Source organism: Epithele typhae, assembly GCF_022376455.1.
Source record: "Epithele typhae strain CBS 203.58 chromosome Unknown BXZ73scaffold_94, whole genome shotgun sequence".
Lineage (NCBI taxonomy): Eukaryota > Fungi > Basidiomycota > Agaricomycetes > Polyporales > Epitheliaceae > Epithele > Epithele typhae.
The window spans coordinates 118,600-131,548 of NW_025954285.1; the positions used below are offsets into that span (position 1 = coordinate 118,600).

Below are 12,949 nucleotides of genomic sequence, written 5' to 3' on the forward strand. Positions count from 1 at the left end.
GCCATTCACCATCTCTGCGAGCATCGCCCAAGCAGACAAAAGGCTCCTTCTGAGGTGCGCCAGCGGTTCGAGCAATGTTTATTCAGGGCAACGGAGGAACTTGCGGATGCCATTGGAGGCCACGACGCCGGAATCACCACCCTTCCGTCCTGGGCCCTCGGTGCTTTTATTGAATATGGCAGGTCCCAGCAACGCCACGGCTATGTTTCCTCAGCCTTCAACATCGAACGCTTCTCCCCCGACAATCTATCGCCCAGCGATGCCGCCATGGTAATGGGTTTGGTTTGCAAGGACGATGGGGACGCCATTCTCCCGTTGAATCAGATTGACTTGGAATGGGCCCAAGCCGGTGCGTAGACCCTCCTCTGTTCTGCGCCCCTTTGTGTCTTAGGCTGCGACAGTCATGGCGGTTTTACTGGGTGAGGCCCACGATGGCATTGCCGTGCCGTCGAGGTCCCAAAGCATCAGTGGCTCCGACAGCGCCGCCTCCGGCTCTGAAAGCGGGAGCTCCGGCGATGGCAGTAGTGATGAACGGGTTGCCGACAGGAAAGGTATGTGCCCAGGGCTGCTCTCGGGAGACCTTTCTCATCTTGGCCCTGGGGCATTGGAGAAGGCAAGGCGGCCCAACTTGCCGCTACGGGGCCCAGGGGGAAGAGGCAGAGGGGGGGTCCCAAGAAGCCCGAAGGTGAGCAGCGCTTCACCAGCAGGGGCTTATGCTGAGCTTCAGTGAAGACCAAACCCCGTCTCCCTTTTCCACAGGAAAACAAAATACCCATCTGATCCCGGCAGCGCGCCGATCCTCCCTCGCGCGGGCGTCTCTTCCTCCTCCTCAAACGCTGGAAGAAACCGCCACTGCAGGGGCTTCCACCAGTGCCGGGCCACCGTGCCACGAAGGAGACGGCTTTCCGCCCCCAGGTGCGCCCTTTGGACCCTCTCCATCTCTTTCCGTCCCACGCACCGCAGGCGACGGCAAACGACTCCCCCGCAAGAAGGACACGCACGTGGTGCCTCCTGAGTATGGCATTCCCCGGCACCCTAGCGATCTGCACAAGAGGTACCCCAGGGGCCAGATGCCTTACGTCAGCTGCTTCTCTGTTTGTGCCCAGTCTGCTGAATGCTAAATCACCCTAACACCTTAGCATCCCGGCCGCGGCATTGACATGCGCTGCGCCGCATGCCAGGCCTTCCAGACGCCGTGCGAGTTCTACCCGTTGGACATCAAGGCGACCTGCCTCACATGCTTGTCAAAGCACACAAAGTGCAAGCTCAACGCCATCTCCGGGGGCACCACTGCCAGAATCGGCCGCTACAAGATGCTGCGGTTTGCCATCCAGGCTGCTAACCCCACGGTCTACGGCCACGAGCCAGTGGAGGTCTCCGACATTTGGATTATGGCTGGTAACCCGGATATCCCGGATTGGGCTTGGGAGCTGATCGTGCATTGGGACGACAAGGACAGGCGCGAAGAGGCCATCAGAAAGGCAAAGTGCTGTGACCTCACATACCCGAAGAAGCTCTGCAAAGAGCTCGGACGGGTTAGCATGCCCGATAAGCAGGTCCCCGAGGTAAGCCTCTTCGTTGAGATGTGGAGCCCACCCCGACAAGGCCACAGGATCACCCTAAGTACATGGCCCACACCAAGGATCGGCTCCAGCGAGCTCCAAAGATCGACCTTGCGAAAGCGACCACTGTAGCCCAAGGTAAGAGCACTTTGCTGGGGTGTACGCGATGACCCTGACGCCCTTCGGTAGCCAATGCATTGTGGAGGGCGTCGTCCGACAGTGAGGAGAGCGAGCCGTTCACAGGATCCAGCGATGACGGGCCGTCCTCGGATATGGCACTGGACGGCGAGCGGCCACGCAAGCGCCCGCGAAAGACAGCGCACTTCGCCGACTCCCCAGACTCCCACTTGAAACCAGAGCACCGTGCTTCATCGATTCCTGGCGCGGGGCAAAGCGACTCACCCCCAAGACGAGGTCCGTCTTTGAGAAGCACTGCCGCGTGGCCGGCAGGAGCCAGCTTGATCCCCACTGACCCCTCAGCAGGTGTCTGGACGGCGCATGCTCCTGGACCCCAGCCCATGCCGGCGGGCAGCAATTTGAGGGGCATCGGGTCTTCGGTGCGGAGCACAGCACTGGGAAACCCCGCGGGTGGGGACAGGCTGCTGACACGGATCGCGGCGCTTGAGGCACGCTTGCTGGAGCAGGCCTCCGGCACAAAAGCGCTCGCAGCCCGCGTCGAGCTCCTCGAGGATCGGTTGGAGCGCGCGGGGGCTTTCGACCAGGGCCTCTGGCGCCACGGACAGAGCGATCGGCAGTGATGGGATGGGAGGCGAGTGACGCCATTCAGATGGGGTGCGCTGGCGCTCTCGTCTTGTGGCGCGCTGCAGCCACCCGTCCTGGCCCCACAGGGCCTGCATGCGACGCCTGCGGCGCTTTCTACGCGCGGGCCATCCGACGGCGGTATGCCGTATGCACCGCCCCATTGCTGTACATCATTTTTCGAATCGAGGCTCTGGAGGCCAAGCGACTGATCAATAGAATGCGCTTTTCGATGCATTGCCGTGTCCACAATGCAAAACGGTCTCGCAGTGAGCACCGCGAGGGCGGAATGGGTGCTGCACCCAAGCTGCACCAGGGGAGCATCGGCTGGTGGCCGACGTCGGCATCGGCGGAGCACGGGTGCCTGCGGGGCTTAGTTGCCGGCGGAGATTGACGGTCGGCGCAGGACGCACGCCGGCCGGCGGCGACTCCGGTGGATCCCCGGCGGAAACCGAACGCGGCGAGACCGCTGCCTGAGCACGTGTCCCGGGGAAAGGATACCTAACTTAGGGCCTGGTCGGCTGTCCGTGGGATGGGCTGGGTTCCCGCCAAAATGATCCCGCAGCACGATGGGCTGTGGGCTCGGGAGGGGTACGCGCCCGTCTCGGTGGGCGCGAGAGCCCATCCCACAGCCCATCCCACGGGCAGCCGACCAGGCCCTAACGTGCTCAGCTGGCGCCCATCACATAAACAAGCAACGAGGCTGCCACCTAAGACCCCCTGAACGGGCAATAAGAGGCACGCCAGCCAGCATCCGCGTGCCCCATCTCTTTGCTCCAAACTCACTCTACTTCTGCACAGGACTGCAGGCCTGGCACCAGATCGTTGTGACTCACTATCTCATCCTGGTCCAGCACGGCAGTATCAGCATGCCAGAAGCCACCCCTCCTGTGGAGCGAATAAGGCAGTTCGCCTCAACCATCCACCACCTATGCGAAAATCGACCAGACCAGCAATCCTCAAGGCAGGAGATCCTGCGTGAATGGGAGTCCTTCATGCTGGGCTGCGTGGTGGAGCTTGGGGCCCTCCTCGTGGACGCGGGGCCTGTCATCGATTCCTTGCCGTGCTGGGCTCTTGGCGCCATCACCGAATACGCACGAAGCCAGGAAGACACTGCGTACAGCCCCTCCCCTTTCCACATCATCCGGATCCTGGGCGCGCAGGAGGGCAGGGCGTTCGTGGGCCGCGATGATGGGCCACTAGGGGTGCTCCCCTTGGAGCAGATCACGGTCGACTGGGCCCCCGAAGGTGCGCCCTTCCCCACCATTCCTGCCGCCGCGTCTCATGCGCCTCCAGCCATTGCCTTCGTATCTCGCCGCCTGTCCCCAAATCTGTCTCACGGATCTGGCGGCTCCGTGGGCGGCATGCCCAATGAAAGGGCGATGCGTCAGGGGCGCGCCCCCAGTAGCCATGCTGCGGGCCAGCCGGAGATCGGCTCCGCGTCCAGTCGCCCCGAATACGGCACAAATGATGCAAAGCACCATGGGGAAAGCCGCGGCAGCCCTCCGTCGGCACGGGAGGCCAGTCCCATGGCCACACCGTTATCCGGCACAGCTCCGAAAAAGCGGGCACGTGACGAAACAGCCGGGGCGGGGCGAACCAAAAAGCCGCATGAAGTGACTGGCAGTAGCACCCCCGGGCCATCGGGACTCCGTGAACTGGCGCGACGGAGTGCCAACAGCAGAGGCAAGCGCGCCATCCGCCTCCCACCACTGAGCCTCCAGAACATGGCGACAACAAGGACGAAAGGCCACGGCTGGAGTGCCCCAGCCGCGGGAGTCCGCCCTGCAAGCCCGGCCTCGCGAGGCGCTTCCGGGCGGGTCAATTCATCCGCAGGTTCCTCTCCTTCGTCGTCGTCATCCAGGCCATCCAACAGTCCTCCCGGGATCGCCACGCCTCCACCGCCCGAGGCACCCTCCATTGCTTCTGCCCAGTCACGGGGAGGGAAAAGGCCTTTTGTTCCACCAGAGGCCGGGATTCCAGAATTTCCGTTGCAGCTCACCACAAAATACCCGATTGGCCGAATGCCCTATGTAAGTATCGAGTTAGGTGCGTCACATCGAGCAAACACGCTAACGCGCGGCCCCAGCACCCTCAAGACCGCGTAGACCGGCGATGCGGCTCCTGCAAGCTGTTCGGGAAGCAGTGCGAGTTTTACCCCCTCGACCGCAAGGCCACTTGCCTCGTCTGCCTCAAAAAACACTTGCCCTGCGAGCTGAATGCCATCTCGGGTGGAACCGCTGGCGACACGGGCCGTTACAAGATGCTTCGGTATGGGATTAAAGCGGCAAACCCGAAGGTTTACGGCCTCTGGCCAGTGGAAGTCTCTGATCAGCTGTGGGGCATGAAGAGAGCCGACATCCCATCGTGGGGCGCGGATGTCATCGCCTTCTGGAATGACAAGCGCAAGCGCGATCGCGCGATCGCTCAGGGGGATGTCATCGGCCTCAAGTACCCCCGGGATTTCAGACGGAGGCTTGGGGATGTCACGATGAGCGAGGGCGAGCTTTCAAAGGTGCGCCGCAAAGCTGCCTTCACGCTGCCGTTTTTATGAACGCGTCGGCCCAAAGGATCACCCGGCCTACATGGCGCACCGGCGAAGAAGCGGCGCCGCCGTCAAGAAGGACAACGGTGCCGAGTTTCCGTCGAGCTCTGCGGGTAAGCGGCGGACTTCTTATGGCCCACACACCCCCTCTGAGCGCGTGCAAAAGGTGGCTCCAGCGGCTATAGCACACCGACTGATGACCAACGCCCACCCAAACGGGCCCGGATGAGGCCGCCTATGGCTCTCAGCAGCCACGGCAGTCCTGGGGCGACGCCTCCCTCAGTAGAGCCCACGGGAGCGGCCGTCGATATGGAGGCCGACCCGTCTCCAGGCAGCGTGGAGGGCGCCAGCAACACTGTCACGCACAGGCGCCCCATTAACCCCGCCTTCGCTCCTGCACACCCTGGGAGCGCGCCCCAGTGGGGCTTCGAGCAATTGGAGGCTCGTCTCACCGCCCTTGAGTCCCGGGTCCAGGGCTGGATGCACAGGCTGGAGGCCTGCGGCCGGGCCCGTGATGAGCGAATTGATGGCCTAGAGGTGGACATTCGGGGCCATGATTCGGCCCTCGACGCTTTCTCCGATGACCTTGTAGCCCTCCGTGGCGCAATGGAGGGGACGGTGGCGGGCCGGCCCCAGGGAGGTGCGCTGCTCCCGGGCGCGGCCGCCCCTTCTGTGCGGCCCCCGGGCCCGCCCGTCTCACAGAAAGCAGCGGCTTCCGGACCGGACAGCGACCCGGACGAAGATGAGCTCCAATATTCGTAGGTCTGGGGCGCTATTATGCGCGCCTGCTGCATGAAGTAGCCTGTGCCTTAGCCGCAATGTTTTTGGGATATGTCGCAAATTTGTACCGTGGGCGAACGTGAAGGCGGCTCATTCTGGGCGAGAGCGGCAGTGGTGGCGGCAGGGCGCCAGCTGTTCCAAGATCGACTGGCTGCGCAGACGCTTCTACTACAGGACAGAGAGTCGGCCGGCCAGGCCCCGGTCAGAGCCAGCCGTGCTAAGCCAGCAGGCGGCGCCGGTAAACTGGATTGGCTTGGAACGGGCTGGCAGCGAGTGCAGGCGCCGAACTGGCGGAGTGACTGGGGCCCCGCTGCTCCAATGTAGATCCGAGCGGAGACAATGCTGCTGTTACGGTCGCGGAGCGCGGAGGTCGGGCGAGTCGGAGACGAGCAGGAAGAAGGGTCGGATTAGAGGGACGCGCTTGACCTCGGGGAGGAGCCAGGAGGCAATCGCGTGGCGAGACAGTGAAGCGGGCGCAAGAATATAAAGGCAGGGTGGCGGGCGATCGTATGCTAGGCGTCCGTTACAGGTGCGCGCTGCAGCCCATAATCAGACCGGCGGAGCAGGCCATAACAGCTGCGTTATAAGCCTACGGTGGTGATTCCCCAGATGCATCTGTTGCGATAGCGTGAGGTTCGAACGAGGCCCAACGAACGAGCGCCTCGGCCGAACGGGTGCTTTCTAGGCGTGGGTTGCCGGTGGTTGCCGGATGAGGGAGACGCGCGCTAGCGCGCAAAAGGCCATCGCCTTTCGTCTCCTCCCGCATCGCACCCACGCAGCTCAAAGCGCACCCACCCATCACTCCCAGCGCTTTGGTTGTGAGAGCGGCGCAGAACGCGTCGCACTCCGGCCTCGCGCTCAAGCGGACCGTCCGGGATCGCGACTCACATTCGTGTTCTGCCCAGCATCGGGCCCGACCTTCCCGGACGGGCGCTCTGCTTTTCACTAGGACTGAACACGTGGGGCGCTACAGTGACCAGAGCGCCCCTCGGCCATGGTCTCCCCTCACTGCCTGCCCGCCACAAGGCTTTCACCACGCAACTAGGAAGCCTATCGATCGGCAGGTGCGGATGCATCTGGTGCCGGCCGGCCCAGTTGCGCCCCCCGAGCCTGCTCACGCAGGCACCAGCCATGGCACGGGCGCGACACTGCCCTGGGCCCTGCCACCTGAGCTCACCTCCTTTGTTTCACACCACACTTTGTATGCAATTGGTGATCAAAATATATTTATCAGTGAACTATTACACAGGCAGACTAGCAAGTAACACGGTATACCACATCCCACAACAATGCTGAGGCAGAGGCAGAGGCGGGTGCAGGCGGGCGACACGGGCGGAGGTGGGCAACGCGGACGTGCGGGCGCAGAGGCGGTGGGTGGGTGTGCGGGACGCGGGCGACGTGGGCGCAGGCAACGCGGCGGCGCCAAGAGGCAGCGACGCGCGCGCGGAGGCCGGCAACGCGGCGAGGTGAAGGCGGGCGAGGTGGGCACGGAGGTGGGCGTGGAGAAGGCGGGCGAGGACGTGGGGGCGGAAGAGGGCGACGCGGTGACGAGCGACGCAGAGGAGGAGGGCGAGGACGTGGGCGGGACGAGGGCGGACGGAGGGGATGGCAAGGCTGAGGCGCGGGACGTGAAGGTGGGCGACGCGAAGCCGGGCGATGCGAGGGCAGGCGACGCGAGGGCAGGCGACGCGAAGGTGGGGAACGTGAAGGCGGGGGGCGACGCGGAGGGCTCGCGGGAGGACAGGGAGGGCCGGGATGAAAAGGTGGTGGGCGACGTGGGTTGGGACGACACAGAGGAGCGTGGGATGGAGGTGGCGGGCAACGCGGTGGCGCAGATGGCCAACGCGGGCGGAGGTGAGGCCTTGAGGGAGGCGGCGGGCGATGCGGGCGGACTTGGCGATGTGGAGGTGGGTGACGCAGACGCGGATGAGGTGGGAGGAAAAGGGTGACGCGGGTGGTGGGCAGCGTGCAAGCGGGCGACGCGTGCGGAGGTGGGCAGTGCAGATGCGACCGGCGCAGAGGAGGGTGGCGCGGGGCAGTGGGCGGCGCAGGAGAGGAGGGTGGCGCGAAGGAGGCGGGCTGCACGAAGGAGGCGGCAGGGGCGGGCGGAGTAGGGCGAGGAGGAGGGTGGTGCGGGTGAGTAGCGTAGGGCATCGCGGAGGCGGGTGGTGCAGGGGTTGGCGCAGGCGGGCGATGTGGATGGAGGAGAGCGGCACTGAGGAGGAGGAAGAGGACGTCCAAGCAGACGTTCTTGGCTGGCGGCAGGGGGCGTGGGTGGGCGTTGCAAGTGCAGGAGAGCAGAGTGGAGGACTCACCAGAACAACGGCCGCGGTGCATCACCGCGGGACCGTGCATGGTCTCCTCAGCCTAACCTGCATCCGCCTGGGATGTCTGTCGCGGAATGAGTGTGGGAAAGAACGCAATAGCACGACCCGGAGGACAACGACGCGCTATTTTCGGATAAAAAAAGAGGCCATGGAAGCCACTGCATGAATAGATGGCCCAGGAGAGGAGGGAAGCGCACAGAAAGCGACGGGGCAAAGCGAGCCAACAGAGGGCGTGATGCGAAGCCCTAAGAGAATGCGGAAGAGAGAGCGCACTCACGACTTCAGGTCGAGACGGGAAGAGAAAAAATTCGCGGGGGAATCGGCGCTGATGCGCAGGGGAATCTGCCTACGGTCTCGAGGGGAGGAGGAGGAGGAGGCGGGCGATTATGTCACTTAGCCGCCCCCAAACCAGCATAGTTTACGTGTCCCGCGGCAAGCAACTACACTAGTACAGGTGCTAACTAAAGATGACCCGAGCCCTGCTTAAACCAGCTGCGAGTCATACAATGAACCACGCTCGAGGCGCAACCGGGTCGAGACAGCGTTGGGAGACGCCGCGGGCATTAGCCGCTGTTACGGTCCGTTTCTTTGTTGTTACATGCCTGCATCATGTTGTATGTCTTCACGTGGGGACTTTTTGAGAAACATCCACGAGACATTGATCGTCAGCCAATCAGAACTCGAGTTTCCAAATCTACAAGGATGTTGGAAGAATGTTTTCGGCGCGTAGCATACTGCATGAGGCAAACATGACGCACCAAAGGAACACCGGGATACATTGGCTTATGCCCGGGCCGGTGAGAGGCATCGCCGGGGAAGCGCGTGCGCTGCTAGCACGCAGCTTCTGGTGCGGTTTGAGAGGGACGCGAGAGGTCAGCCACATGGCCCTCGAAGCGGACATGCGGAGGGTGAGGGGGTCGAAGCTGGTTTCGCGCAGCGTTTCTGGTGGGGAAGGGGACTCAGGCGTGGCGCCGCTGTCAAACCCGCATCCTCCGGTTATCGCCCATTGTGGAGTCGTGGGGCGGGTCTTGAACAGCTGCTGCGAAGAATGCAGCTCCGGAGCCAGAAGCTGGAAGCGGTGATCACATTCATGGGGAGGATGGGGCGAGCCGCGGCCCTGCGGCACCTGCTTATGACATGGCCACGTAGGCTGTAAAGGCGCTGGGACTTGCGCATGGGACCCGAGCCCCGGCGGGGGTGATCGCCGCGGGCGTGCCCGGATGCGGGGTGGACAAAGGAAGCGCTCGAAAGCTTTTCAAGATATGAATGCATGGATAATAAACACGCATCATGCTATTCATCCACCTCTCTTTCTGCCTTGCTCGCTGTGGGACGAGCCCCTCTTGCCCCCACGCCTGCTAGATCAGTGGCCCAGAGGTCCGCTGAAGCAGCGCCTTCGCCCGCCGCCTGCTGGGCGATTTTCAGCTCCTCCAGGGCCGTCCCAATGAGCGCACAGGCTTCGGAGACCCGGCCACCCTTGCCTCCTGCGTCGTCACCGCGCTTTGTGATCTTTGCAAGGAGCTTCTGCTCGGCGAGCTGCATCTTGGCCACGACGCCATTGAGCAGGCCGGTGAGCCCGCCTGTCGATGGAGTTAAGCAGGGAGCCGGGGAACCAAAGAAGCGGCTCACCATTCGGCCTGCCGTTTGCGGTCTGGGCGCCGGGGTCCGTTTGGCCTCCGGACAGGTCCACTGGGCTGACGCAGGGCCAGGCCGCCCCGGCATCCAAAACGAGGGCCCGTTGCTGAGCAGCGCCCCGCGGCTCAAGGAAAGCCCTGCGTTTCTTAGCCGGTGGCGGCGTTCCTAAGTCGCTCCCTGCCCGAACGCGTTTCCGGGACACGTTTGGCGGAGCACGTTTCTCTCCAGTCGACGGAAGGGAGCCAACGGCGGCCACGCCGCGTGTGACGCCAGCGCGAAGCCGGGCTTCGACTGCTGCCAGGTCGTCATACGGTGCGGTTTGTTGGGCTGGAGGGATCGACGCCGCCAGCGTCGCTGCATTTCTTGCCACCATCGCTGCGAGCGCGGGCATTTCCGGACGCTTCAGTGGGGCTGGCAGTTTGCTTGACGCTGGTGCCGTGGAGAATGTGGTGTGGGGGTGCTCACGGCGCTTTGTTTTACCTTGCGAGACATGATCAGGCTGAACGGGTTCGCGATTGTCGATGCTTTTGCGTTGGAGGGCGCCTCAGGGCACAGGGCGCCCGGGATGGAGACGTCAGTGCGGGAAGGGGCCACAGGTGTCGCATTTTGGAGATCGCTGGACACGGGGCTGGTCGCCAAGACTGAGTCAAGTGCGCCCTGGCGATCAGCGTGCAGGGGAGACCCGTTCTAGAAATCCGTTTAGCACCGCTATGCCTGTGGGAGGGCATCAGGGCTTACCCTTTGCCGCACAAGAGCGGCGTCGCCCAGCATCTTCAGGCGCCACCAGCCATCCAGCGGTGGCTCCGGATGCATGCCACGTTTATTAACCGCTGTGTGGAGGATGCCGTAGGCGATCGCACCAGATGAGGCGATCTTCAAATCTTTGTGCAACGGCGGAAATAATCTGGCCACCACCCACTCTGTGACAGGGCGGCCCAGGCGGAGGTCGATTTCTCTGTTTGCCTCATGGATGGCGGCCAATAGGTCCGGGCCAGGAGTCCCTGCGGCCTGAAAAGGGCAGTGCAGTTCGCAGTGGGCTGGGGCGATCATGAACTGCACCACGACCCAGCCTCCTGCCCCCTCGTCATACCATGGGGCTATGATGATGGCACTGGGGGGCGAGATGAGGGCGTCGACGGCGTCTGCAACCGCGGCCGCGGGAGGTGGAGTCTGGGGAGAGGAAACGAAGGGCCCGGCGACCACGAAATTTCCGTCGGGGAATTCTACTTGAGCGTCGCGTTGGAGAGCGGAAGGCAGGCCGAGAAAGCTTCCACGTCAAGCGGTGCGTCTGAAAGGAGCGCCTCTGCGATGCGGCGAAGAGGGATGCTGAGGGCATCGACGCGGTCGAATATGCTGGGTGCGAACTCGCCATCAGCTGTGGCCCACCCCTCCCTCACCGCAGCACGGTGGATCCATCGCATCTTCTCCTCCCAGAAGAGTTTGCCCCCCCAGACAGCGTCGTAAGCGCGCAATAGCGCAATCGCCCAAGGAGGGTGGCGGAGGCCGGGGGTGGAAGGATGAATGACGGATTGAAACGACCCAGCCCGGTCAAGGTTTTGCCGCAGGGAGGGGAGCACCACGCGAGGGTGGTGGGCTTCGTAGACCCACAAAGGGAGCTCGGATGTCGGGGTCCGTTCGTCATTCGAAAACTCCACTATCCCCTCCGCTGGAGAGGTGCCATCCGGGGCTTGATGTGTTGGCTGCCAGACCATGAGCTCCAAGACCGTGACGCCCGGTGGTGGGAAATACTCGTCCTCCACTGATTTTGGCGGACAGGCAGCGGCGGATGTATCCCATTGTGAGCGGTCGGGGAGACAGGGGCTTTGAAGCGACTGGCGCTGCGTGCCCTGGGGGGCGGGGATGGAAAGAAGGGAGGGGAGATTGTGGGCAGCGGTGCATGCACGGAGAAGAGGGCACCACCGGAAGTTGGGTTGACGGAGCCTGGATCGACATACATCGGCTGAGCTGGGACTTGGGGAGGAGTAGGTGGGCTATATCGGATCCTGGAAGCGCATGGGGGGGGGCGCTTGCTGGTGGGCCGAGAGGGCCTGTGGCCGGTTCGCTGGATGGCTGCGGCGCAACGGAAGGGTTACTGGAAACGTGGCCATGCGTGCTATCGTGGGCCGGCTGTGCGTGCATGGGTGTCGCGGGGAGGCCTGCTTCCCATTTGGCGGTCGTACTGTAGGACGTCGGTGACGGGCAGGGAGAAGGCCCGAAGAGGCAGTCTCGAAAGATGGTGGGGGTTGCCGGCGTCGAAGACGGAGTATCGAAGCAAATGGCCCCCATGTGCGCCCGAGTCGGCGAAGGAAAGGGCTTCAGGCGCAGCGGGAAGCCAAGCCCATCAGCGACAGCCACCAAGGAAGGGCTGGTGGGGAGATGGGCGATCGGGCTTGGACTTGGGGCCGACTGAGTGTCTGGACAGCCGAACCCCCTGGTGGGTCAGAGTGTGTGGGCCGTTTCTCGGGGGTGTCTCGGGGTTGCCCGCTAGACGGTGCGGAGTCAGCCGGAGGCTGAAGCATCCCCGGCTCATCGCGTGTGCTCATGCATGAATCGGATGATAGGGGGGCTTCGTTTCCAGGCTCAAAGGTCGTCTCGGAGGCGGAAGGGGTGCAGAACCATTCCGAGGGAATCTCCAGAGGGCCAACTCTGGCCTCGGATCCATTTTGCGGCCCGCCGGAGACTGCATGGCCATCAGAAAAACCAGCGTTCAAGCCACATCCCGACATACCTCCGAAACCAACAGCCATGGGGTCAGGCAAAAGGCGTTTTTCAGATGGGGAAATGGTGGTGAGAAGGCGTATGGGCCGGCTGGTGGGGACTTGAGGCGGCCAGGCGGCTTCTTTGTGAGGCGCGGTGCCAGCAGGGGCAGTTTCTCACGGGGCGGCCACGTCTTGGGAGGACGCGCACGGGGCCCGCGCTCTCCTCAGCCCCCGCCCGCTTTCCTGCCAACCCCCGCCCCGCGTTCCTGCCAACCTCCGCGCCTGACAGTCGCTCCCCCCGTGTCCTTCACTGTGGCCCTCCCTCTTCCCCGCTGAATCTCAGGCCACCGAAATGAGCCAAGGCGCCATACCCGACGCTGCTCTTGAGGAGCTCATCCAACTCGCGTCCGCCATCCACCACGTGTGCGAGGCATGCCCTGGACGAGTCAAGACCACCGACCCCCACCTCACTGAGCGCTTGAACGACTGGCTCCGAACGGCCGCCGAAAGGCTCGCTGAGTTAGTGGCCGAATACGACGCAGGCATTGAAAGCATCCCCTGTTGGGCCTTTGGCGCACTCCTCGAGTACGGCAGCGCCCAGTGCTGCCTGCCTGGCGAGGAGTATGTCGCCTCGGTGCTCAA

General features: G+C 63.6%; 3 protein-coding genes across 3 annotated transcripts; 2 read left to right on the plus strand and 1 right to left on the minus strand.

Annotated features, from left to right (window-relative positions):
- Window positions 1-403: 403 nt before the first annotated feature.
- On the plus strand, window positions 404-5,628 carry BXZ73DRAFT_81912 (uncharacterized protein; the record flags this gene model as incomplete). The annotated part of the gene is made up of 13 exons (XM_048023601.1): window positions 404-551; window positions 611-685; window positions 790-915; window positions 964-1,079; window positions 1,140-1,565; window positions 1,613-1,700; window positions 1,752-2,316; window positions 2,592-2,681; window positions 2,832-2,928; window positions 3,131-4,354; window positions 4,411-4,836; window positions 4,892-4,979; window positions 5,033-5,628. 13 exons carry the CDS (start codon window positions 404-406, stop codon window positions 5,626-5,628), a joined length of 4,065 nt encoding a protein of 1,354 aa, XP_047872279.1.
- Window positions 5,629-6,935: 1,307 nt separating this feature from the next.
- BXZ73DRAFT_81913 (uncharacterized protein) lies at window positions 6,936-7,595 on the plus strand (the record flags this gene model as incomplete). The annotated part of the gene is made up of 1 exon (XM_048023602.1): window positions 6,936-7,595. The coding sequence occupies one exon, from the start codon at window positions 6,936-6,938 to the stop codon at window positions 7,593-7,595; it is 660 nt and encodes a 219-aa protein (XP_047872280.1).
- A 972-nt stretch (window positions 7,596-8,567) lies between these two features.
- BXZ73DRAFT_81914 (uncharacterized protein) lies at window positions 8,568-11,565 on the minus strand (the record flags this gene model as incomplete). Its single annotated transcript, XM_048023603.1, has 8 exons — window positions 8,568-8,707; window positions 8,751-9,042; window positions 9,279-9,553; window positions 9,603-10,008; window positions 10,074-10,295; window positions 10,347-10,778; window positions 10,883-11,455; window positions 11,512-11,565. 8 exons carry the CDS (start codon window positions 11,563-11,565, stop codon window positions 8,568-8,570), a joined length of 2,394 nt encoding a protein of 797 aa, XP_047872281.1.
- Window positions 11,566-12,949: the final 1,384 nt, after the last annotated feature.